Source organism: Lithobates pipiens, unplaced genomic scaffold, assembly GCF_037356315.1.
Source record: "Lithobates pipiens isolate NorthernLeopardFrog02 unplaced genomic scaffold, aLitPip1_a1.2 Scaffold_27, whole genome shotgun sequence".
NCBI classification, from domain to species: domain Eukaryota; kingdom Metazoa; phylum Chordata; class Amphibia; order Anura; family Ranidae; genus Lithobates; species Lithobates pipiens.
The window spans coordinates 3,132,421-3,158,556 of record NW_027507788.1 but is presented as its reverse complement, the minus strand read 5'-3'; the positions used below and the strand labels follow the sequence as shown (position 1 = coordinate 3,158,556).

Here is a 26,136-nt window from a genome sequence, read left to right as displayed (position 1 = left end):
TGGCCCTTTAAATCGTTTTATTGGTTTCTTCTTTATTATTAGGTCATTCTGAAACTCTGTCACATGATCCAACTTCTGGATGATAAATACTGAACATAAAAAGACTTTTCAATTATTAAAGAGGAACTAAAAACTCTCTTCATCCACATTACCCGTTTATTATCCTTCTGCCGCTCCCATTAGGAAATACGTAGGAAGGGAAATTACATTTGCTTCTTTTATACTTTTTTTTTTTTTTTTTTTTTTACATTCTTCAGTTACTTCCTGGCCTAGGCCACAATGACGTCACACATCCCAGGAGTCTTCATCTTTCTCGGCAAGTCAAAGCTACATCAATCATCTGCCCATACTCAAGATGGCCACCGCTAAAAATGCTGGGAGGGTATTTTTCAAAGTGATTCCTCAATATAAAAAAAAAAAAGACACATGGGGAGGGGTTTACTTTGAATACATTTTTTCCCTTAAGAAATCACGTTTTCAGTTTTCTGGGGCTTAGATACAGTTTAGTTCCACTTTAACAAAAAAAAACAAAAAACAAAAAAAAAAAAAATCAGAACTACATAAATTAAGGGCAAATTTCAACATAAATTCTGAATACCGTTCTAGCACATGACATTCACACGACATTCACACAGGTGGAGGGAGGAGAGGGATGTCTCAGTGAAGTGGTAAATTCTGAATTGCTTACTAAGTGTAACCCCTTCACACCGGCTGTACCCAAATAGGTGGGCTCTCAGCGCAGAGCGGCCACATATTTGCGTACTACACTGCAGATGTAAATGTGCCAAGAACACACGCTCCCAGCCAGGGCGGCTGTTAGAAATCACAGGAGGGGAGGGCCCAATACAGCCTACCTGAAGTGACTGAGGACCTAGATTTATCAGTCCCTTTCTCTGCAGCCTCAGCTGCACAGATGAATAAATTAGAAGCATTATGGAGGCTTCTTGTTCTTTAACAAACTGAAGCATAGTAAAACACAGTTTGCTATGCTTCAGTGATGAATGGCCAAAAGGAGTGATTGGTACCAATCACTTACTGTGTTGATTCAGAAAAGGAAGGGGCCAATAAATGATTTATTTACCGGTCCCTTCCCCCGCTCTCCATCCTGAACCATTCCCCTGTGTGCTTGTAGCAGCTGTCAGCAGGAGAGAATAGGTGGGGGGGGGGGGGGGGCACACAGGGGGGCCTGGACAGCAGATGGAAGGGGCGAATGTGCAAGAACCAATCCCCCTGCAGCACTATAGCAGGAGAAATAGGAGACGGTGGCAGCACTGCAGGGGGAAACAGGAGGGGATTGGTTATTGCAATAAGACAGTAGAGCCGATGTTCTGTTAGAATAGAGAACCCATCAGATTAGGTAACGGAAGTGACGTTCCATCAGCTGCACATGCGTTCCCGCGATACCAGGTTTTCTAATCTGACAGAACACCTGCAGTCAGAAAAAGGTGGTGGCGGACATCTTACTACACCCAGCTACATTTTGAATTTCACAGTAATTTTAGCAATGAATTATATAAAATAAATATAGTATAGTGACATCTGTGATGCTGCTTGGATGTTACATTTTGAAAGAAGCTGGATGGCAGCAGTTGGAAGGTGGCAGAGGCCATGTTGGTACACCCAGCAGTAGGAAGGTGGCAAAGGCCATGTCGGTACACCCAGCAGTAGGAAGGTGGCAGAGGCCATGTCGGTACACCCAGCAGTAGGAAGGTGGCAGAGGCCATGTTGGTACACCCCGCACTGCTCAGCGCTAAACCTTTAGGCTTTCAAAATTAAACATCCAATCAGCATCACAGATGTCAATACATTATATTTATATACAATCACTTTATTGCTAAAATTACTCTGAAATTCAAGTTTGAAATACCGCAGCTCACATCTGTTAGCAGCTGTTGTCACATTAATGTGTGGTTGAAGCTAGTGTAACGTACACATATAATACCATCTCTTGCATATTAGAATGTAATATCAAGCAACTGATTCAGTAGATTGCAGAGCTAAAGTCTGCAGTACACAGTGGCAGCAGGGGTGCACATCTAAAAGGGATGCCAGAGATTTGTTCTTTCATAGAATGCTCATGACTAGCAGTACAGTGACTGCGGGCAGGCCTTCCAATCATGCCCCCCCCCCCCCCGCCAAACACACACAAAGAGAAAAAAAATGACTGATCGCAGAGAAAACGAGTAGCTGCGAGAGGCGGCTCAATGACAGTATGGAGTGGGAAGACTGGGAATTGATGGAAATTGAAGTATTTAAAGAAACGAAGATAGCTGCAAGAATCCTTTTTTGAAGCCTTCATTAGAAGGTTTGCAAAAGCCTGCTGTAGCCAAGCAAAATGACGCCCGTGTGTACAAGGCCTAAGACATCTCCTTTTGTAGGAATACCCCGCCCCCCCCCCCACAACCACAACCACAACCACACACACACACACCATAAAGAACACTAAAACCAGTGCAGTGTGGACCAGATTAGAGGTGACACCTCGGCAGAATCATTCAAGTATTTCCCTATACGTTGAGCTCTTACATATCTTCCCTATGATCAGAGAGGATTGTATGGAAGAAAGAAGGGGTCTACACAACACAAAAATATTTGATATTTTGGGTGGGCTGCCAAAAGATTTAATCACCTGCCGACTTCTCGGAAAAACCCTGTGCGCTGTCGGTGGCAAATTTTGCACCCCCTCAGTGGTAAGGTTTTTGTTTTGTGAGGAACTACAGAAGCCCGGGGTGGATGGGCCACCATGATGAGGAGATACAGGAAGCCGGCATGTGATTAAGCAAAGTAAAAAATAAAAAATATTGGTACTGGGTGGAGCCCTCCTTTAAGTTTCTGTGGTCTCATCGCCAGGCACGGTTCAGAAGTTTGACCTGAGCCAGTCTTTTGGTGATCATGGTGGCAAAGACGAGGCCGATGAGAACGCCACTGATGAGGATGTAGTCGTAGTCATCCTTCAGCACATCGAATTGCTTGGAGGGGTAGACGCGAGTCTGGTAGATGTCCAGTCCGTAGGCCACAACCTGCAGGGAAAAAATAAAATAGAGAGAGAGTCAGCCTGGATGAACGGACAACAGCAGGAAGAGAGAGAGTCAGATTGGGCGAAATGGACAACCATAGAAAAGAGTGATTGGATGAATGGACAACCATAGAACGTAGAGCGTTAGTCTGAATGAATGGGCAGCCATAGAAAGAGTCGGATTGAGTGAATGGACAACCATAGGAAGAGAGTCAGATTGGACGATGTAGTAGAATTTCATATTAAACAATATATTATTAATTTGCATATGTTTTATTGACAATATAATTATTATTCATATTATTATATAGTAGTGGTCTTATCAAGATTATTCTTCAATAGTAAAGCAATAGTTATTAATCTTTATTAATGTATACCATGTTATTCCATAAATATAAAGTCTTCATTTTTTAATGTTGAACTATAGATGACCGCTCTGCTTCCTGCTGGTAGTTTTTTATAAGACAGTCACAAGTTTACTGGGTGAAAGTGTATTAGGATAGTTCATTTTTCGTTTTTAAGTTCACCAACTAGAAGATAAACACTTTGACAGCAGTTGAACTACAGCCTGATAAGATAATATTCCTCAAAAGATAATAATCATTGTCAAGAATAAGTGATAAAAAAAAAAAAAAAAAAAAAAAAATCCTATACTGGTGGTTTTAAAATAATTATGTGGAACATGGTAAAGTGATGTACTTTAATGAGGGCACAACCAGACCTTTTTGACCCTGTCAAACTAAATTAAAGTGGTTGTAAACTCTCCCCCCACAACTTTGTCCCATGTAAATCAGCATAAAAAAACCCTAATGAACACGGCTTGTAGATATCTCCTTACTTGCTTAGTATTGTTGTAATCCTTTTTGTTCTTTAGAATGACGTCCAGATCTCCCCTGATTTACGGCACACTCCGTGTACTTGTATATCTATTATCAGGACTTCCTACGGCACACAACACTGAAATCCCAGGAGGCTGAGAGCTTCCTCCTGGTACACCCCCCATGTGACATCACATGCAGTGTAAACCAGGGCATCGGACAGCATTACTGCAGTCTTATCAGCTGATAAGACTGAAACGAGCAAACACTAGATAAATCTGCACAAGTAAATACTATGAAATAAAAACAAGTCAGCTATGAACAGGGAAGCAGGGTTGCCATAGAAATGTTGGATTGAGAAGGAGGCTTGGTTAACAGTACAGGAAGTAAGGGCGGAAATACACTCCACTCCGGACTCGTAAAACAATACTTAAGATGGTGCTGCCTAACCCCTGGAAACAAGTTTTTTTTTTTTTTTTTTTTTTTTTTACAGTTTCTTTAAAGCGGGAGTCCGCCGTTTTTTTTTTTTTTTTTTTTTAAAGCCAGCAGCTACAAATACTGCAGCTGCTGACTTTTAAAATAATGACACTTACCCGCCCAGCGCGCCCGCGATGTCGGCACCCGAAGCCGATCTCTCGACCGTCTCTCGGGTGCTGCCGCCGCAATCTTAGGTATGGGAATCAGGAAGTGGAGCCTTTCGGCTTCATTTCCCGGTTCCCTATTGCGCATGCGCGAGTTGCGCTGCGCAATAAGGATGGTCCCCGCTGTCTCTGGGATCTGTGTGTTTCCCAGCAGGCAGCGGGGGAACCTTCGGAAAGGGGCGTCGATTCTGCAGAAAGGGGCGTCGATTCTGCAGAAAGGGGCGTCGATTCTGCAGAAAGGGGCGTCGATTCTGCAGAAAGGGGCGTCGATTCTGCAGAAAGGGGCGTCGATTCTGCAGAAAGGGGCGTCGATTCTGCAGAATCTACGCCGGAAGTGGGTGCAGATACCTGTACTGTACAGGTACCTGCACCCCCCTCCCCCCTGAAAGGTGCCAATTGTGGCACCGGAGGGGGGGGGGGAGGGTTCCAATGAGCGGAAGGTCCACTTTAGGGTGGACTTCCGCTTTAAAACAGTAAGTAATATGTGATTTGGGTTGGATTACAGTGGCTATAGTTTGATAATTACTTATAATGGACTAAATGAAAAGAATCATCAGAGTGGGAGAGTTTACTTCCTCATTAAAAAACATTGGATAACAACACTGATTTCTATGTATAATGAAAATAATACAGTACTTTTTTGTGAAACCAATATAGAATGCATACATGTAGGATTGTACAGTTTAAAAAATGTAGGACATATAGCACATAAAGGTGGGGTTATTGCAAGTTCATTTTCCCAAAGCAATAACCTGTTATCCTTGGGTTGGTATAGTCTTATCAGGACAAGGAGGGTTTGATTTAACATGATTGGGTGCCATATTGTCTCTATACAAGTATTATAATGGGTAAAGCCAAAGACAAAAAAAATGTTATAAATCATTTTAATAAACATGTAGGAATTCTGGGAATAAATAAGTTGGTCTGGTTGTATGACAAGTGTCAGATTTATGGTTAGTTACATTGACGTAGATCTTAGCAACCAATCATGTTGTACCCAATATGCTTGTATTGTAAGAAACTGTATAAATTAGACCTGCATCTTGTAATGCTTTGAACATAAACCTGTATGTTCCCAGCTGTTAATAATCCTGCATCACTAAGGTCCCTGCCTGGTTCAATATGTTATTATTCTACTTCAATGAATTGACAATCATAAAAAGGGTCAGAGTGGGTGAACGGACAACCATAGGAAGAGAGAGTCAGATTGGGTGAACGGACAACCATAGGGAAAGCCACATTGAATGAATGGCCACTGGACCATGAAGGGAAAAAATCAAACTTGGTAAAAAGGATAACCACCACAGGAGCTGGTAGGAAGATTCACATTGGGCAGGTACAGGAACAATGGACAGATATGGGTTGCTCACCAGGCATGTGGACTCCAGGCCCGATGGGGCAGTGTAGATTCCTTTCATCCGGGACACGGTCTGGTTGTAATTGATAAAGCGCTCGGCGTGAATCTGAATGTCGGGTGTGTAGGGGATCAAATTCTCTTCTCTGTCAGACAGAAAAGCAAAGGACACCTTATATAAAAATGGTGGCTTTCTCTAGGTACACCAATCTAATAAACCACTGCCCACAGGTCTAACCTTGTGTATTCTGTAGGGAACTCCGGCCGGCGGGGGTCCAGTATGGCCTTGGGAAGGGAAAAGATCGCTCCAGTTGGGAGTCCAACTGTGGATACAAATAAAATGTTAAAGCCAGCCTTCTTCTCAGTGACCACTGCCACTAGGACAGAAAGTGATGGGAAATCCAATATTTTACCATTGTCACCAAAACAGGAGAAAAAAAAAAAAAGTGAAATCATCTAATGGGGGACACTTGTTCTGGTGACAAGAGGGGATTTCCTTCACTTTGGAGACATTTCACTTCCTGCTGTGTGTTTATGACAAGAAATGAATAGTAATCTCCCCAAAGGGAGACAAAAAAAAAAAACAAACAAAAAAACTTGAGAATGGTTTGCACCAAACTTTACTCTTCAAAATGTAAGGAAAAAAAAAAAGTTTTGGCTTCAGATATAAATGAAGAATTGATCTTTCACAATTTCTTTTGAAACAATAAATCAGCATCTACTCACTGAGGATATGGCGACTGGTTATGCCGCGTTCAGTGATGGTCGCCTCCATGGCCCGTATGGCGGAGGGGAAGATGTAGGACTGCTGCAGGACGTGCGGGAGGTGCGGCCGATCCAGGGAGCTGAAGTTGGTGCTGTTGTACTGCTCGGTGCCTTCGTAGATTTCTAAGACGGTCAGCTCGTTCCGGCGCGCCTTGCTGTTCCAGTACTGGTACTGCGAGAGAGAGAGACGAAAGGTCGAGTGGAGCAATGGGAGAAGGGCATATAGCAGGATGGAGATGAGAAGAGGGCGTTCCAGACTTACCACCACCCAGTTCTCGGAGTGGACAATGTTGACGGGGCCTCTGGCTTTCCTCTGCACGGAGGAGTGAATGATGCGTCCGGTAACGCCATCAATGAGATAGATTCCTATGAAGCAGCGATCAGGGTGAGTGTCTGTACTCTCCGTCACAAGTGCCAACAAGTTGGGGTTCAGGTACTAAAAAGGGGGGGGGGAAGCAGATGCAATGATTAATACCAGCTACTTACAAAGAAAGCCCAATATCCACTCCAGACCCGGCCTTTTCTGGCAATTTTTTCTTCACATGTAACCATCAGTATATTATGCTAGAAAAATTACTTAGAACCCCCAAAAGCAGAGGCTCTAAAGAATAAATTGGTAGGTTTTGCAATTTTTTTTATGTCACACGGTATTTGCACAGCAGTTATTCAAATGTAATTTTTTTGGGGGGGGAAATATACTTTAAATTTTAATTCAAAAAATAAAAATAAAAAATTTCTGTAGAATATAAAAATAGGGTGTTATGCTGGGCTGCCATTAGAAATAACAAGGCCCTGTACAGGCTACCTGACAGGGCCACTACCACCATGATTTTAGATTTATTTTTTACATTTTTAATATGCTGTGGGGGGAGGGAATGGGGGGGTTGAAAAAAATTCAGTTTGGACCCCTGACATCCCACCTTTGAGGAATTTGTCCTCAGTTCCTTTCTCTGTAGTCTCAGCTGCACTACAGATCAATAGACAGGAGACAGAGGCTCCTCTCCATTCATAAACTGAAGCATAGGATTACTATGCTCAGTTATCAATGGACACCTGCAGCGAACTCTAACAATTGCTCAATGTCCATTACAGAAAAAGAAGGGGCCAGTAACTTACATATTTACCGGCTTCTTCTCCCACTTTCCATCCACCTATGTGCCCGCAGCAGACAAAAAAAAAAGGAAGCCGGCGGTGCTGTGGGGGGACAAGGGGCAGGCAGCCCTGGCACGCAGGGGCAATCAAAAAATAAATAAAATTGGTGCAGCCGGATGGGAGGACAATTACAGAATGATGCACTGTGTCTGTGTCTCTCCCTCCAGCAGCTGAAAGCCAGCGGGAGAAGCTGGCTTTCAGCTGCTGGAGGGAGAGGCACAGACACAGTGCACTGATCTTTCGTCCCACCTCACCTAATCCCCTGCTGTACCCCCACCCCATCAGCGGCCCTGGGCGCTGCCAGTCTCCTAGCAACTGGTGGTGGAAACTTTGTATTGGTGCGTGCAGGGAACACCATTAAGCCTATGCTGGCGTACTACCTGCCAGGCTCTGATAAACGGGGGCATGACCTCAGAAAACCCCAAATTACACATTGCTGGATGGGGTCAGCGTTTGGAGAAGTGTGTGAAGGCTGAAATACTTTGCTTGATCATGCCTGGTTTAGCGTGACTGTTGGTTCTATAAACTTTTTCTTCCTCAAATCCTGCGAGTATCATTTTTATGAGTATTTTTAACAAATGATGACATATTTCATGAGGACCAGAAATGATAACATCATATGGGATTTTAGTGCAGCGTTGACAGTCTACGACACGAATCGCGACTTTACCTTGTACAGGACACTTCGGTCACCCATGACTCTCCCCTGCGAGTGGACGTGCTCATTGGAACGTTTCCCCTTCACAGTGGTGATCCTCTGAAGTTCTGAAGGCAGTATGAGCTCCCACATCTCCTCTGTGCTCAGATCCTGCAAAAGAGCACATTTACAGCCATGAAGAAGAAGAAGAAGAATACAATGAGCAGAAAAGCAGCAATCACGTGCGACTCTTCACCTTGTGCAGACGCAGCCCAGTCAGTTTCCCTCTGTCAGCGTCGATTAGGAAGAAGAAGACGGTGGAGGAGAGCTCCTGTAACTGCTGCAGGACATACTTTGTGGCCGGGAATGGAATGACCTGGAGAAACAGGGGGGGGGGGGGGGTTAGATCAATGGGGGCGACAGATAAACATTATAGGGGGAAAGAAGAAAAAAAAAAAAAAAAAAGGAGGGGGGGAGATGGGGAGGGGCTGACTGCTCAGCCCTGTCTGCAAAATATGTAAACTGTATGTCCAGGCGTGACCCAAATTTACTCCCAAAATGTCCCAGGATTACTATTATCCGTGGTGAAAAAGCTTTTATTTACTCCCTATGACAGCAGCAGGCTTGTAAAATTCTTGCTGGGGCAGTTGCTGGGCCCTCAGTTCTCACTTTCCTCTGAACTACATCTCCCAGGATCCCTTTCAGTAAACACAGGGTGGTGTGGGGGGGTCAGGCTTCCCATCACAGACAGTGAGGAAGAAGAAGAAGTGGGGGGCAGGGCCATGCCACACATTAAGTCAATGGACACATAGAGCGGGGCTCGGGAGCAAACAAGCACCAGTGCCCCCGCCCCCAACCCCCCCCCATGGCAAGCGCCTTCCTGTAGGGCACTCAGCAGGGAAAGGGGGGCAGGAGTGCCAGCAGGGGAAGAGAAGCAAAACCATTACACAGAGCAGGCAAGTATGACATGTTAAATTATTTTAATAAAAAAAAAAAAAAAAAACAAACAAACACACACACACACACACACACACACACACACACACACACAACTACACACCACACCATTTACAATTACTTTACGATTATGTAGTATGATTACAATGATAAAGTAAGATTAAAAGAGTATCCCTGGCTCAGCCCCACCTTGTGCTGGCTATCCAATAAAAGAAGCACTTTGGCGTAGTCGTGGTCCATAACTGGGAGGAGCAAAGACTGCAGAATGGGGCGCTGCAGAGGAGGAGGAGCCATCTGGCTTAGTTTCCCAAAGATCGGGTTGAAGACGTAAAGGGAGGTCATCGCCGTCTCCTAGAACATAAAAAAAAAAAAAAAAAAAGGAACAATTCTCCATCTTCAAATAAACAGTTCACGATAATACAGCCTGGATTTACAGTCATAAACAAGTACCAACCTTGTCCTTCACCAGCAGGGTGCACTGAGGGGGGTAAGGGAAGTGGGCCGTTGTCCTCTGTACAAGCAAATTAAAGGAGGCTCCTGGACGAACGCCGGGGAGGAAGAACTTCCACAAGATGCTTCCCGTGCCGCTTTCAATGCCAAAGAGCTGCAGACAGACAATGGACAGCCTATCAGACCAGCAAAGTTCACATGGCATGTAAGCTACTCTGTTTTCCTAAAGCAGGCAGGATTCCTGGTTACCATTCACTAAGCTATACTTGGTACCACCGATAGCCCCAGGTTGGGGCAAAACACGTTGGGTTGTGTCCTTGATGGACTGAGTTGAGGCCGCTTTTATCTGTTTACTACATGGATGGGCAAGGTGTGCCACAGCCGGGAAACCTCCTCTCCCTTTGCATACAAACTCTGGGCCTAGGCGCACCTATCCCCAGCCTACACCCTTACCGGTTTCAATGGCATCCATCCTACAGGACCCTAACGGCCTGAGCGGGGATACCAAAGCACCTATCTAGGGTCACAGTGAATACAGAACAAGAAGTCACCAACTCCTCCACCTCCTCCCCCCCCTCACCTTGCCAGAGGCTGTGACCAGGACCATCATCTTCTGCAGGTTGAACTCATCCCTGGCTAGCGTGTCGATATTGATCTCGCTGCGGATCTGGCTACGTGGCTTTCTGGCATCACAGAACATCTTCCACAGGTGGACGCTCCAGGACTGCAGCAAGATCAACTGCGAGGACAGACGCTTCAGCACCATCCCCAGGAGCCCATCTGTAGAGGGAAGAGAGAAAAGGGGGGTCTTCACACAAGACTTGATGTTCATTTTCAAAGACAGAAGTCTCCTTAAAAAAAAAAAAAAAAAAAAAACTAGAACATGAGAGGAGACTCTAAAGACCTCTGTAGTGGATCATTCCCTTGACTGATCAGATGCAAATGCTAAAGGGGGGGGGTTTGTCCTCTCCCCAAACTGCCGTCTCATCCAGAAAAACAAAACAGCCAGCAACACACTATAAAAGTTCAATGCTTGTAAAATGTTATTATTCAAGTGCAAGTAGCTCCGCCTGGGACTTCCTCCTCTGACACTTATTCTCCACACTGGGCTCTCTCAAGTGTGGGTGAAACGCGTTGGTGAGGAGGTCCCAGGCCAGGGTACTTGCAGATGTCCTGGAATAATCCAGTTTTACAAAAGGATGGACTTTGCGGTGTGCTATCAGCTGTTTTTGTCCGATGAAAGATAAGACGTCAATCCAGAGAAAAGTATCCGTGTTCTTCTGATCTTAGAGGCAATGAGTGGAGCCTATAAAAGCTCATTGAGAGTCTCTTAGCGGACTTGCCCAGTAAAGCCTCTTCATGTGGACTGCTTTCCTTTTCCCAACTCCAGCCAAAACCGTTTTGTACAGAGCGGTGGTTATAACCCCTGTCATGTTTTAATTGCCACCTGTGTTCCTCTTCTTCCCTTCACAATGAAAAAAAGTGTCACAGGGACAGGAAATGACACGATCGCTCTCTGATTAGCACACTTATTTAGTAAACGAGGGAAGGATTACTACAGTCGTCAAGCTTCTATTGGCCTCTGCGTCTTTTAATGCCTACAGTGCTGCAGCTGTGCCGGGTAGGAGGATGCGCATGCGTGCCGCCAGGTACCGCAGACTTGACGTCCACCAGCACCCGCCAATCATCGAGCGGAGAGGCAGAACGCCGGCCTGCCTAGCTAAACAAGGCAGATTGTCGTTCTGGCAAGAGGGAAGGCATGGATCCCAAGTGTCTGCAAAGTAGTGACATGGCTCCATGTCTTCTCCTAGTGAAAGTACCTCCCCCCCACTGTAGAAAAACACTGGCTAGGCACACAGTTAACCCTTTGATCGTCCCTGATGTTAACCCCTTCCCAGCCAGTGTCATTAGTACAGCGACAGTGCATATAGCACTGATCACTGTATTAGTGTCACTAAACCCAAAAAGTGTCAGGATGTCCGCCACAATATCGCAGTCCCGCTACAAGTCACCGGTTGCTGCCATTGCTAGTAATAAAAAAGAAATTAATAAAAATAAATAAATAAAAAGGATATATATATATATATATATATATATATATATATATATATATATATATATATATATTTTATTTTTTATTTTTTTTATTTCTCACCCATTGTTTGTAGACACTATAATGTTTGCGCAAACCAACCAATATACGCTTATTGGGGTTTTTGTTTTTTGTAGTAGAAGACATAATGGCCTAAATTGATAAAGAAATTAGTATTTTTTTTGATTGTTTCACTTTTTTTGGATGTTTTATAGCAGAAAGTAAAAAATATATTGTTTTTTTTTTTTTCAAAATGGTCTGTTTTGTTTTTTTTTTGTTTGTTTTGTTTTGTATTGTGCAAAAAAAAAAAAAAAAAAAAATATATAATAATAATAATAATTATAATAATAATAATAATAATAATAATGAATGCAGAGGTGATCAAATACCACCAAAAAAAAAAAAGCTCTATGTGTGAGAATTTTTTATTTTTTTTCCTCTCTGAAGGTCAAGTGGTTAAAGTCATCCATAGAGGAATCGAAATTCGGCTGGCTCAGCAGGGAACCTGACAAAGTGCGATCCATCTATAGGCAGGCTGGTTGCACTGAAGTCAGATCGATAGATAGGCTAGTTGTATGGTTTATTTTCGTACAATCACTGCCACTGGCTAAAGCCGGCAGCAGTGATTATATTCTGATATAGGGGAGCAGGAGGGGTTCCCCCCATCAAACACTGACCGTGTTGATGGGGTAGTCAAGCAATTTTCTTTAACCCATGGTTGAAGGAATGAAAACAGCATAATATATGGCCTGCCTTATCCCCAGTGACACCCATCAGGAGTGAACTGGCCCACCAGAAGCGGTGACCCTCGCTTATGTAGGCGAAAAAAAAAAAAAAAAAAAAAGTAATTAAAAAAGGATAAATACAGATAAAGCTTGTTTGGCTGTACTTCTCTTATGGATCACAGGAGTGAAGTTAATTTTGTACTCCTGTGACCCGTTTTCAGTAGAGAGTAGGCTAAAGTCCACTCTCTCCTGACGTCACTGAAGTCGTTCCAGACTCTGAGTCATCACGACCATGGGAGGAGTCAGGCTCCGCCTAGATCCCTGGACCGACAACCGGCTCAGCCACCAAGGGAGCTGTTGAGAGCCTGAGCCGGTCTCCACCCCCCGCCCCCTCCACAGCCCAACATGCCAATGAGCGAGGAGGAGGGAGGCAGAGCAGTGAGCCGTGACTGACAGTCAGCAGCTCTCAGCTCAGGGAGCTGTGAGAACTGAACGATCGACGGTGTTTGATCGCTCGCTACCCTGTCAATTACAGAGTCTGGCCCGCCAACCTCTGATGCTCATGAAAGGCCCTTCAGCAAGCACCACATAGGCAGACCTTGGTCACAGACTAAATTCACAGACAGTCTTTTGCTGTTGTGTGGCCCCTTTTCTCTTCTCTGGTAGCCCCCCCCCCCCCATGTACCCCAAGTCCATCTCTTCATATTTTAAGTAAAATGGTAAAAGATTGGAATTTCTGTTTATTTATTGCTGCTCGTGCCATCTAGCCTGTTTCCTTAAAGCGGAGTTCCACCCAAAAGTGGAACTTCTGCTAATCTGATTTCTCACCCCCCCCCCACTTCTGGTAATAGACTCCCGTGGGAGTCACGCCCCTTCCTGCACCCCCCCCCCCGCTGTCTCCTGGGAAACACACAGGTTCCAGGAGATAGCGGGGACCACTTACGACGCGCAGGACGACTCGCGCACGCGCAGTAGGGAACCGGGAAGTGAAGCCGCAACGCTTCACTTCCCGATTCCCTCAATGAGGATTCTCCTCAGGGACGGATGGGATTTTATTCCATGAGTCCTACCCTGTAGATGGTATTTACCAATCATACACAATTGTGATGCGTATATATATATATATTTTTTCTATGTGCGACCTATTTTTCATACATTTATGTTCTGCAGTTCTTTCACCCCTAGTGGATGCTGTTCATCGTGCCTGCTTTGTTTTGGTTGCCCCTTGTCTTCGCTTTCCCCGGGAGTTGCGATTCGCGACAGACGCCACCCCACGCCACCCACAGGTTTGACTAGGTGACATGGGGGGGCGTCCAGTCTTGTGCGTATCAAAGCCACGCTCATGCCGCACCAGTGACATCCTCAGTGAGTGCCGCTTGGTTACCATGGCATTGTCCATCTAGCTGATGTTTGGCGGGAGTGTAGTTTCGGCACCATTGGCGGTCGGACGGCTCCCGCTCGTCATCACGCTTGCGTGACGTTGGCGCATGTCTGACCTATTTGGCTGGCCGGCTTGGGCGTCTCCATTCACAGCTTACTAGATGACCGGTCTGCACTGCCTGCCTCATATCACGCATAGATTCGATATCCGCTATTTAGGGGTACTTATACACACACTATGGTTTCTTTATATACTTCTTTTTCACCATTGTTTTAATTATACTCATGCTGACCTTCTTCGGTCATCACTTAATACGATTGTATAGGGTCACTTGCCCATCCCTCATTTTTCTTGGTCTATACATTTCCTTCACTTTGTATTGCTTTACTCCTTTGTAACTTTCTTTGCACATCTTTTAGGTGGTTGTTGCAATGGCTCCATCTGTGCACTGTCACGTCACTCTTTCACTTTTTTCTCCAGGCATTTTATTTCTTTGGTACTCGGCAGTGCTACCAGGTTCATCATAAAAAAATACCTTCTATTTATCTTATAGATTCTACTTGCCATTATCGGTATAATACTCCAGTTACTCTATTTGTGTGCTGGCTGGGGGCTTCTCATTGTCGGCCGGGTGCTCTGGGCGGACTCTCTGCGCCTCAGCTCCCGGGGGAGGCTTGATGCGGCGACCCATGCACTCCGGGACACACTCATGCTCGGCATTCCTACGGGGTGTAAGTTCTGTGGACTTGACCATCTTTTTTTCTATATAAAATGTATTCATATATAATATTTCTTATACTATGGGCTTTTTAATCTTATTATTCATTCTTTACAGACATTATACATTCGCTCCCGATGAGTCTGTCAACCGACGAAACGCGTCGAGCTATTGAGGAAGCAATCCCTCACATTTCCATCATTTGTTACAACATTTTTATGAATTCTATTGTATATTATTACTGTACTATTTCTTTGAAATTTGTATAAATCTTTTTCCCTGTTATGACTATTAAGTTCTATATCATGTTTACTCGGATGTCATGTCTGTACATGTATTGAACACTCATTGGTCACTTAGAAATGCTCCCTGACATTCATGTACCGTATATACTCGAGTATAGGTCGATCCGAATATAAGCCGAGGCCCCTAATTTACCACAAAAAAACTGGGAAAACTTATTGACTCGTGTATAAGCCGAGGGTGAGACATGCAGCAGCTACTGTTACAGCTTAAAAGAGTGGAAAAGAGGGTCAACAATGCCCATCTGCAGCTGCATACCTCCCTGTGTCCCTCCCTGTGTCCCGTCCCTCCCTGTGTCCATCGCAGCCTACCTGTGCCAATCTGCAGCCTCGGTGTACCATGCCGCACCTCTCCTCCTCGTCTGACAGACGGCGGCCATTCCACTGTTCAAAAGCCGCGCCTCCGTCTGTGATAGGCAGAACACTCAATTTCCCAGCAGTCAGTGTTCCGCCTATCACGGACATCCTCTCATCCTCGTCCGTAGTATGAGAATAAGCGGATGTCTGTGATAGGCGGAACACTGACTGCTGGGAAATTGAGTGTTCTGCCTATCACAGACAGGGAGGCGCGGCTTTTGAATAGTGGAATGGTCGCCGTCTGCCTACCTGATTTGCATGACTCGAGTATAAGCCGAGGGGGGCACTTTCAGCCTAAAAAAAGGGGCTGAAAATCTCTGCTTATACTCGAGTATATACAGTATAATTAATAATAACATTTCTACTCTTACATTGTTTTTGAGCCTGCCTCATTTCAAGTCCCACACTCGTTTTGTCTTTTCAATGAGAATGGCGGCGGCGGCAGCCGAGAACCGAGTAATTGCACGGCTGCCGATATCGCTGGACCCCGGGACAGGTAAGTGTCCATTTATTAAAAAAGTCAGCAGATGCAGTATTTTTTAGCTGCTGGCTTTTAATAATTTTTTTTTTTTTTTAGGTGGACTCCCTCTAACTGTAGAAGACTTCTTCAACTGTCCTATCTGTGGGCTGATGGGAAGGAACTGACCCATACATATAACATACATTCATATACAAATTCTCTGATGAATGCAAGCAATAAGACAACAGACGCGTCTCAGGGTTACCTTGTATAGCTGGATCCAGGCAGCAGAGAAAGCAAAAGGAAAAAAGCGTTAAAAACAAAAAACAAAACAAAACTAATAAAAAAAAACAAAAAAAATACAGAGTAGCGTGTGCGTGCAGACAGCGAGATCTCCCCATTCTCTCCCCCCCCCCCCCCCCACCCCAACCTCACACCACATACCGGCTTTCTTGCCAAACTCCCCCTCTAGCTCAGCCTGAGCCCCCGTGAGAGGCAAGTCCACCATTTCTATTGTCACCACATCTGCCAGAGACTCTTCTCTCTGCCACAAGATCTTTCCTGGAAGAGGAATGGAAGGAACAGGGAAACAAAAAAGGAAAAAAAGGAGGAGAATAAATTCATTAGAAAAATTAATAATAAAAAGGAAAGTACAAATAAAAATGAACTCCGCCTCCCCTTCAGTCTTGCACAGGTGTAGCGGCTCCTCTACTAGACTGGCTTACTCTGATTTCACCGCACACTGTGAGCTTCTCACCATGTGCATTAGAAGCTGCAGCAAATCAGATAGAGCCCCGCCCCATTTGCTAGCGGGGGGGGGGGGGAACCATTAAGCATCATCTAGGAACCTTGGAACCCCAGATGTTTTGAAACGACCCTTCCCATGATGATCAACTACACTGCAAAGTGCATGAGCATCATGGGAAATGTAGTTCCAAAACAACTGGGGTGTCAAGGTTCGCCATCTTTAAGGTCAACTTACCCTTTAAGCTATTGAAGAAAGACTGAATTAAACACACGCATCAGGAAACTAGATACTAACCCTTTCAAGGGTATTCCATAGATGATGGTTGTCAAAGTTTAGCTTTCAAAAGAGAACACAGAGAGGAGATTTTTGAAGCAAGGCACTTTATTAAGGCCGTGCTAAACTGGTGCAGCGAGACAGATTTATGGTAAATGTGCCGCTTCCTTTCCAATTACTTCCTCAGCTGACCTCTTCCTAATCTTTGCATCTGTTCATATTGCAAATCTGAATCCTCTACAGAAGTAAATCTGTCAGAGTCTTCTGCAAATCTCTCTAGGTTGGCTTGCCCAGGATTTCAGGCCCAGAGGTTGCAAATACACCAAAAATCTCAGACATGGCTACATTCGAGGCAGCTAGATTTGCAACCAATGTGCATCTAAATTTTGCAATAATAATAATAATAATAATAATAATAATAATCTCCAGTCTGGAGTTGGCGGGCGGCTAAGACTAAGCACTTGTGTGAAACGCGTCTGATTGTCTGTCCCATTTTCTGCTGTGGCTTGTATTTTTTTTTTTTTTTTTTACAATAAAGGCTATATTCTGGAGTGCGGCTTTCCAGAACTTCCTTTTTGCTTCATTTGGAGTTGGCGGGCACCTGGTTGATGCAGGAACGTCAGCTGGTTGTCCTCAGTCTGCACAAGCGCCCGATAGCCCACCGAGTCGTCTTTCTTCAGGAACAGCTGTAGATACAACTAAAAAACAAAAAAACAAAAAGCACAGTAAGCAGAGAGGCCGATGACAGAGGGCCCAAGATGATTAAGGAGCACAGATCTTCACTCACAGCGTCCGGCCTCACACAGCTCTGCTCCAACGTGAAGGTCATGGTGGTGTCCAAAAGTCTCCGCCCGCTGTCTGCCATGTACAGACTGATGCTAAACGTCTGCCCGGGACAGGACGCCGCCTCCTGCAACAAAGGAACAAATTCACTGAGGTTTTCGTGATGGGATTTTCTGTATTTTTTATTTTAAATGTTTTACTTTTGCAGACAAGCAGGACACGGGTATAGAGTAGAGTTGTGCACATAGCATTCTATACATTGACATGTTATGTAACAAATTGTACACCCCATGCAAAGAACAACAGGAGTCGCATTCGTTAAATGTTTCTGGGAGTCAGACAAAAGTCTGCTGTAAAGTTTTGTCCTACATCTAACACCACCACTTGGGAGGCGATGTGGGTTAGGGCAGGTATAGGAGGAACTAAGGTGGGGGTGGGGGGGGGGGGTTGTAGAAGGAATAGGGAGGGTAATCGTGCAGTTGGGGGTAATGGGACAAGAGGTAATGTGGGCATGGATTTATGAAAAGTAGAGAGCCTAGACAGAGGAGGGAGGATCCGGAAACACACTCTGTCGTCAGACTTAAAAGAGGAGCTTCAGCCAGGTTTCCAAAAATTAAAAGTCATCAGCTACAAAAACTTTAACTGTTGACCTTTATTAAAACAGAAACAGGATCCAGGGCCACCCTCACCCGGGCTGGTTCTTTGGGTCCCCGGTGCCAGCATGTGAACTGTGGGTAGCCAGCTGTGACTCCTTGCGGCTTCACACTGTGCCATGTGAACGGTCCCGCAGCCTCCTGGGACCTGTGATGTGTCACAGAAGGTTGTGGGCAAAGAAGAGGGGGGGGGGGGGGCGAACCTAAGTGATGTGGAAGCAGGTACCAGCCAAAATTAGGTACCCGCTCCCCACTCCAACTGGGGGGTGGGCTTCCTTTTTTTGGGTGAAGTTCTGTTCTAACTGCTTCCGGACCACCCCATGCACATACACTGTGGTAGGGTGGCCCTTCAGCGCAAAACCACATACCCAGATGTAATTTTTTGTTTTTTCAGGTCGGGAGTGTGCATGCGTGCCGCCGGCGACCCGCTCCCACTGTAATTGGACACACAGCGAGAGCCAATCCGCAGGCCCGCCAATCTTTACCGAAACAGACAGAACAACGGTCTGCCTATGTAAACTAGGCAGATTACCTTTCTGTCAGAGGGGTAGATGGAGATCTTGCATTTCTGCTAAGCAGGAACACGGATCTGTCTTCCCCCAAAGTAACACACCCACCCCTGATCAAAGTATTGGTGTCACTGGTCCCCAAAAAGTGTCCCTTAGTGTCAGATTTGTCTCTCGCAATGTTGCAGTCCCGCTAAAAATCACTGCCATTACTAGTAATAAATAAATCTATCCCATAGTTTGTAGACGCTATAACTTTTGCGCAAACCAATCAATATACGCTTATAGGGATTTATTTATTTTTTAACCAAAATTATGTAGCAGAATACATATTGGCTCAAACTGATTAAAATTAGATTTTTTTCCCATTTTTAGTTTTATAGCAGAAAGTAAAACAAATTTTTGTTTATAGCGCCAAAAATAAAAGCCGCAGGAGGTGATCAAATACCAAAAGAAAGCATTATTTGTGGGGGGAAAAAAAAAAGACATCAATTTAATTTGATTACAGCGTCATACGACTGCGCAATTGTCAGTAAAGTAACGCAGTGCAGCATCGCCAAAAATTACCTGGTCATATGGGGGGGGGGGGGGAGCTGAAGTGGTTAAGTCGATGAGTTACTTAGGTTTTGTGTACATGGAAAATGTGAGATCATCTATAGTATGTGAACCTACCTCCGAGCAGCTGAGCCCAGCAGTGGCCTCGGACTCCGGGGTCGGTTTCTGCTTCAGAGACACACAAAGCACAATGTGAACATTAAAAGTTATAAACTCAAAATAAAACAATAAGACAAAAAGTGAAGAGTTCCCAGACAGACAAACAAGGACCAACATTCAGCACACAACGCACTGACCACGTCTGTCTTGCACTGCATCACCGCCGCCACCGACTTATCCCCTGTGGATGCGAAGGTCGCCAGAGACACCTGGAATTGTGAGAAAACAATAAAATAAATGACAAAGATAAGCTGCCATAAAGAATGGGAATAAATGCTACAATAAAGCGGTTGTATAGTCCGCTTGGTCATTTTTTACCTACAGGCAAGTCTATAATTAAAGTGAATATCTCCTAATCCTCTACGGTTTAGGAGATACTTCACCTCGCATGCAGCTGCTGATGTCAGCGGCGCATGCGCAGTGAAGGTCCGGCGTATCGTGCAGGAAACAGAGGACTCCAGCTCGCACGCGCGGGAGTGATGTCACCACGGCTCAGGCCACTAACAGCGCCGGAGCAAGTGCAGTCGCTATGAAATGAGTGGAAGCTCTGCTGATTTTATCATCCAATCATGTGCAAGTTAAAATGCTGTTTTTTTATTTTCCTCGCATGTCCCCCTCGGATCTACAGCGACTGCAACTTCCAAGTGCACTTGCAGTGCAAAGTGGATTTTCCTTAAATAACCCCCATTGTCCCGATCCGCAGCTGTAGAGATTGGGAAATGTCTCACTGCCTGTGATTAGCGCTGTGCTGTGCAGTGCCGAATTCCTGGCGGGCTCTGCATGTGCAGTTTGCGAACACAACTGGAGTTCATCCTTAGTGGTGGCCACATAGAAAGACATGATGGGGGAGCGCTGGGGAGGCGAGAACAGTCTGGAGTGGATTTATACAAATATTGTCACTGTGCCTTGGATGGACAAGGTACCAATCAAAAAACAATAAAAAAATAACTATATTATATATAAGAAAATAAGCGTTTACATGAGAGAAGTCACGCAATGGTGTCAGGGCGCCATCTCGGTATTGCATCAACAGAAAACGTCGAGGAGAGATCTGCAGGAAGAATTGGGCCAGCGTCGGGCCGGGCACACTGAGAGGAGCTGTAGTTATACCGAGCTCTGTGATGTCATCGGCCACTTCCACTCCCAGGGACTGAGATACAGAAAGAAAATAAGAATGATGCAAAAAAAATAATAATAATAAAAAAACACAACACACACACACACACCAGGAGATCAGAATAAACAGCAATTCAAACTAAAAACAATTAAAGTGGAAGTAAACCCTAAAATTTCACTTTTCATTAATATTGCCATCCATTCATCCAAAACTCATTTTCGTTCATCATTTTTTTCCTACCTGCTTCCTTCCTGTACAATCAGTATATGTCTCACTGCTTACGTCACCGCGCATGCGCAGTAATGCCCGAAAAATCCGGCAGCCCGAGCCCGGCCGGAATTATTCTTGTGTCTGTCGGGGCTGCGTCATTTCCTGTTGTAGACGTCAGCCCCGACATCCCGCGAGGACTGCTCATGTTTATTTTATCAGAGGATCTGGATTATCACGTGACTCCTCTGTCACGTGCTCCAGGAGATTGACGGCGTGTGTGGATTTCTGATTCTGAGAAAGCTTACTTCCAAATACAGACACTGCACAGTACAGTATTTCTTTTTATCTAATCTTACATTAAATGTCCTGCTTTTTGTTTGTTATTTACACATGTATTTAATCTTTAATAAAACTTTTTTTTAAATATTTTAAATGTGTTGTGTCATTTTTTTTTCATGTAAAAAAATTTATATTGGTAATGTAAATAAAAATATATATATGTTTGTGTATATGTATATGTCTGCTTCTTATTGAATATATATAAGAGTGTTTGTGTGTGTGTATGTATATATATATATATATATATATATATATATATATATATATATATATATATATATATATATATATATATATATATATATATATATATATATATATATATAGTGATATATTGATATATATATAAATTTTTAAGAAAGTTTGATCTATGCTTTTAAAAGTAATTAGTAAGGAGGTTTTATTGGCATTGTCAAACCTTGCAAGCGCAGAGAGATTTTCCGTGTGATGTGGGCTGTCCAATACTGTCCCCCACACTAAGCGATGGGGCGACAGTAGTTGGCAGCACACCTCCGTTGGCTATGAGAAACCTTTACTCGTTTCCATAGAAACCGGAAATGAATACGAGGCTTGAATATTGTGCACGTATTGCGCATGCGCGGGATTACAGCGCAGCGCGAAGTGTGGGCGGAAATACAAATTGAAAAGAACTAGGATAAACCACATCCGAGATGGCGCTGAGTTAGACACTGACAAACGAAATGCAAACATCACGGATTATACAGTAAGGACACATTTTTTCATAATGGCACCTAGCTATATAGTTTTATGTTGTCTCGCTAATTACAAAAATGGTCTTATCTAAAAACAGAGGGTAGGGTTTACTACCACTTTAACAGAGAAATAACAATGTATGACATCACTGCAAGATGAACTATTCCGAGACTGGCATGGCTACCCTGCCCTAAGTGCCCATACAGAGCAAGCTGGGTGTACAAACTTTACTAAAAACAGAGACCAATGTACAGCACTGCGGTATATGTCAGTGCTATATAAATGTATAATACTCATGTGTGACTGTGGGGGAGGGAACATTAGAGTGTAAGCTCCTCTGGTACAGAGACTGATGTGAATGGCTCAGTGATCTCTGTACAGCACTGTAGTATATGGCAGAGCTATATAAAAAAGGTACAATAATAATAATAATAATAATAATAATAAGTGTGTGACTGTAGGGGAGTGGACATTAGAGTGCAAGCTCCTCTGGTACAGAGACTGATGTGAATGGTTCTGTGTCCTCTGTACAGCGCACTGGTATATGTCAGAGCTATAAGAACATACAGATGGAATAACTGACCTGCAGGCGATGCTGTGTAGTCTCCTCACCAGTCACTAGAGGGAGTGTGTGGAGTGAGGCGGCTGCGGTGTCGGCACAGATCAGGACGCTGTCTGCGACCACCCCGCAGGTTCCACGTAGAGTATGAAGCCAAGGGGTGAGAACATCGACCTGCAACAACATGAACAGTCAGGAAATGACAAGACTCCTCCCTTTTATCTGCAGCAACACCGATTTCCAGCCAACCTGCTTTGTGATGGAGCCGTCCTCCAGGCCGAATGTCAGGATCCGGATGTGATCACCGGGGACGATCCCAACCACATGGACCAGACCTTTGTAGGAGGAGTGAAGCAGCTGGTACTGGACCGTTCCACTAGAAGAACAAATCATACAGACAGGGTCACCGGCCTATTCAGGATAAAGGGAAATTGTCTCCCGGTAGTCCACTATCCCACTGCAGAGTCCATCCTGGGTAAGCTCTGGTGCAAGAGCACCCTGATATGGGAGAGATCACAGGCTACCCTATACCTTGACTTCCCGCCCTTTCCCACAGACCCCCTTATGACTACAGAACAGGAAGTGACATGGAAGTTGGCAGGAGGAACCACCAAACAGCGCAGTACATGAGAGATCCACAATTCTGAAATGTTGATTTCAGAGGAAACTTCAAGCAGTGACTGCGCTTCTCTGGAGCCGCGTCCGGCAATGCATGTGGAGGGAGATGCCAGCAATCACTCCTTTACAGATACAACTGCGTTCTAAGGTTACATTTTTTTGGGACAGTTACTTTAGACCCACTCACACGTTTTAGCGCTAAAATTAGCGCCTGTAAAGCGCCTCCTGAATGTGCTTTCACACCGGGGCGGTGCGCTTGCAGGAAGTTAGAAAAAGTCCTGCAAGCAGTCTTTGGGGCAGTGCGGGAGCCGTGTATACAGCGCTCCTAAACCGCCCGCCATTAAAAAAAAAAATGGGCAGCGCTGCCAAAGCACATCGTCAGCAGTTCTTTTTTTTGGGCGCTTTTAACTCCTCATTAATCCCTTCTATGGGGTTAAAAGCTCTCCGCTTCTACCCGCATAGCACCAGTAAAGCGCAGCTTAAATGAGCGGTCTTCAATTGGAACTAAACCCATCGATTTAACGGTTTCAAAGCATTATGGGAATGCCAAACTGTCACATTTGCTTTTTCTCTGTCAAACCATCAAAATGGTTGGAGACATAACGGATATGTGGTGCAGCATCATGGCAGTTGCAGGTCAAACAGAGGCCAAGATGGCGGCTTCCTTGGCCGAAAAGGATTCAGCTGATTCTTTATAGTCGGCAGGCCCGCTGCTAAGTTCTTACCTGTCCGGGAGGACTTCAGACCATTTTTGGTGCCCATTGGATAGGTAATGCAGGGACAGAATAGAGTTCTTCAGCACCGCCACGTATCGTGCTACATCCTGGGTTCCAGAAAACCCCACAGCCTGAACACTGGAGGAAGGCATCAATAATGATTATTAAAAAAAAAAAAAAAAAAAAAAAAAAAGGGGGAGATGGAAGCAGCCATATTGTCTAGCAAATTTGTACAGATTACACAAATCTTAATCCTCCAATCGCAACCCCCCCCCCCCCCCCCTTCAATGCTACCACTCCGAGCGCAACACCCCCCCCCCCCCCCCCCTTCAATGCTACCACTCCGAGCGCAACCCCCCCCCATGCTACCCCTCAGAGCGCAACCCTCCAACCCCACCCCTCAGAGCACCCCCCCCCCCCAAACTCCTCTTGTTCAATCTATCTTGAATGCTGCTGTCTGACTCATCTACCTTACCAACCGCTCAGTGTGTGCCACCCCTCTTTGCCAATCCCTCTACTGGCTTCCGATTTCCCAGCAAATTTGATTCAAAATACTAGCTACAACATACAAAGCTATTCACAACCCTGTCCTGAGCTACGTCACCAATCTTGTCTCCAAATATCACCCAAACTCCCTCGTCTCCTCCTCCCATGCTCAACTCCAGAGCCTCTCCCATCCTCTGGAACTCTCTACCTCAATATGTCCAGCCATCTCCTACTCTGGCTGTCTATAGGCGATCCCCAAATACTCCTCTCTCCGGGGAAGCCTATGACGCCTCCAACGAATTTTTTATCATTCCATCAGCTCATCCCCCACAGTTATAAACCTTTTGTACCACTTGACCCACCCAATTAAAAATTGTAAGCTCTTCTGAGCAGGACCCTCTTGTATTTTATTGTATTGTAACTGCGACCCCCTTGTATTGTATTGTAAGTGCTGCGTAAACGGTTGGCTCTATATAAATCCTGAATAATAATAATAATAATAATAATAATAATAATAATAATAATAATAGTAACCCTCCAAGCCCAAAAGCAACAAAGCAGCCAGAAGTCACAGAACAACGAATGAAAAACTGCGGCGTGGATTCCTGCATGCACACCTGGCTCTCTATATTTTTAAAGGAAACCTGTACTGAGAGAGATATATAGGCAGTCATTGCTGACCTTCTGAAAATGCTGATTACCTGGTTCTTTTATTAACCCTTTGGATTCAAATACCTTGAGTCTCCTATCCAGAACAATAAGCAGATAAGGACTTTCCTGGGTCTGCATACTTGGCCGAGACCAAAACACTCAGAGAAACGAAGACAAAGATGCAGCATAACAGCCAGGAAAGTAGCATTTCCAGAAGGACGCATTGGCAGCCCCCATACTCTCTACGCTTTGGAAGGATCAACCCATTAAAAGTAAAATTTGCATTTTAATAAAAATCTGGTCAGTTAAAAAAGGGAACTTCCCAAAACGGACATCACTGTCTCTTCTAGATCTCTGCGCCGAGTTCCCAGCTCCACCCACCTGCCGCAGTCCCCGCCCCCCATCCCTGCTGGACCTTTATAGCAGAAAGAGCTAAAAAAAAAGGTAGACTAGGAACTGAGCCCAGAGACCGCCAAGGAGACAGAAATATGAGAAGCTTGGAGGGTGACAGCTCCAGACTCCGCCTACTGCTAAAACAGTCGGGAGGACTGACCCTCCAAATGCCCCCCTGTGTCTGGCTGCGGCTACGTCTCCGTTTATAAGGCTCCTTACCTGCCGGGTTCTAGAAGAGCTTCCCAATTCAGTCCTCCAACATTGGTCTCCCAGGAGCGGAGCACCCGGCCACCCGACAGAGTGATGGCATCTGAGGAAATAATAGACACAATAAACCAATCTACTGATAGCAACGGCTCTCCCTTCCCCAACTAACCTTCGTAAACTACAAAACACCCCCCCCCCCCTCTATGTGATTGAAATGAGGAGGATGGGGGGGGGGGGGGGGGGGGGTTTTAGTGCAAATGCAGAACAGACAACAGTGACACTGGAAAATGCCAGTTACCTGGCTTCAATATTTTAAGCCCCCGGCCCACAACAAGCATGCAGCTAGTAAAAGACAGAAGAGAAAAAAAAAAAAAAAAAAAAAATCGGTCAGATCTGCCTGTTGGGGGGTCAGCAATGCAAAGCTTAAAGCATTTCAGCGATGACAACCCTTCTAGGTCTACGAATAAAATCACATCAATCGTCCTGATGGCACATCCCCCTCTCCTCATCCCCCCCTCCTCACTGATATCGTGTGTGTGTAGACCTCAAAGTAGATGGTGACAGGAATGCCGTACTGACCTTGACCATACATCAGCAGAGCATCGATCGCACCTTCAGACGTGT

The 26,136-nt window shown here is 44.9% G+C and overlaps 1 protein-coding gene across 2 annotated transcripts; it reads right to left on the bottom strand.

The window, feature by feature from the left end:
- On the bottom strand, positions 1–26,136 carry EMC1 (ER membrane protein complex subunit 1; the record flags this gene model as incomplete). Of its 2 annotated transcripts, none has more annotated exon segments than XM_077456303.1 (21): positions 1–3,020; positions 5,846–5,975; positions 6,068–6,152; positions 6,556–6,766; positions 6,857–7,030; positions 8,417–8,554; positions 8,640–8,759; positions 9,530–9,691; positions 9,795–9,944; positions 10,371–10,570; positions 16,270–16,386; positions 17,448–17,544; positions 17,634–17,756; positions 19,461–19,511; positions 19,640–19,711; positions 20,482–20,652; positions 22,466–22,615; positions 22,691–22,817; positions 23,785–23,913; positions 25,525–25,615; positions 26,092–26,136. In XM_077456303.1, coding segments are annotated over 21 exon segments (2,723 nt in total), but the record flags the coding sequence as incomplete, so codon positions are not given.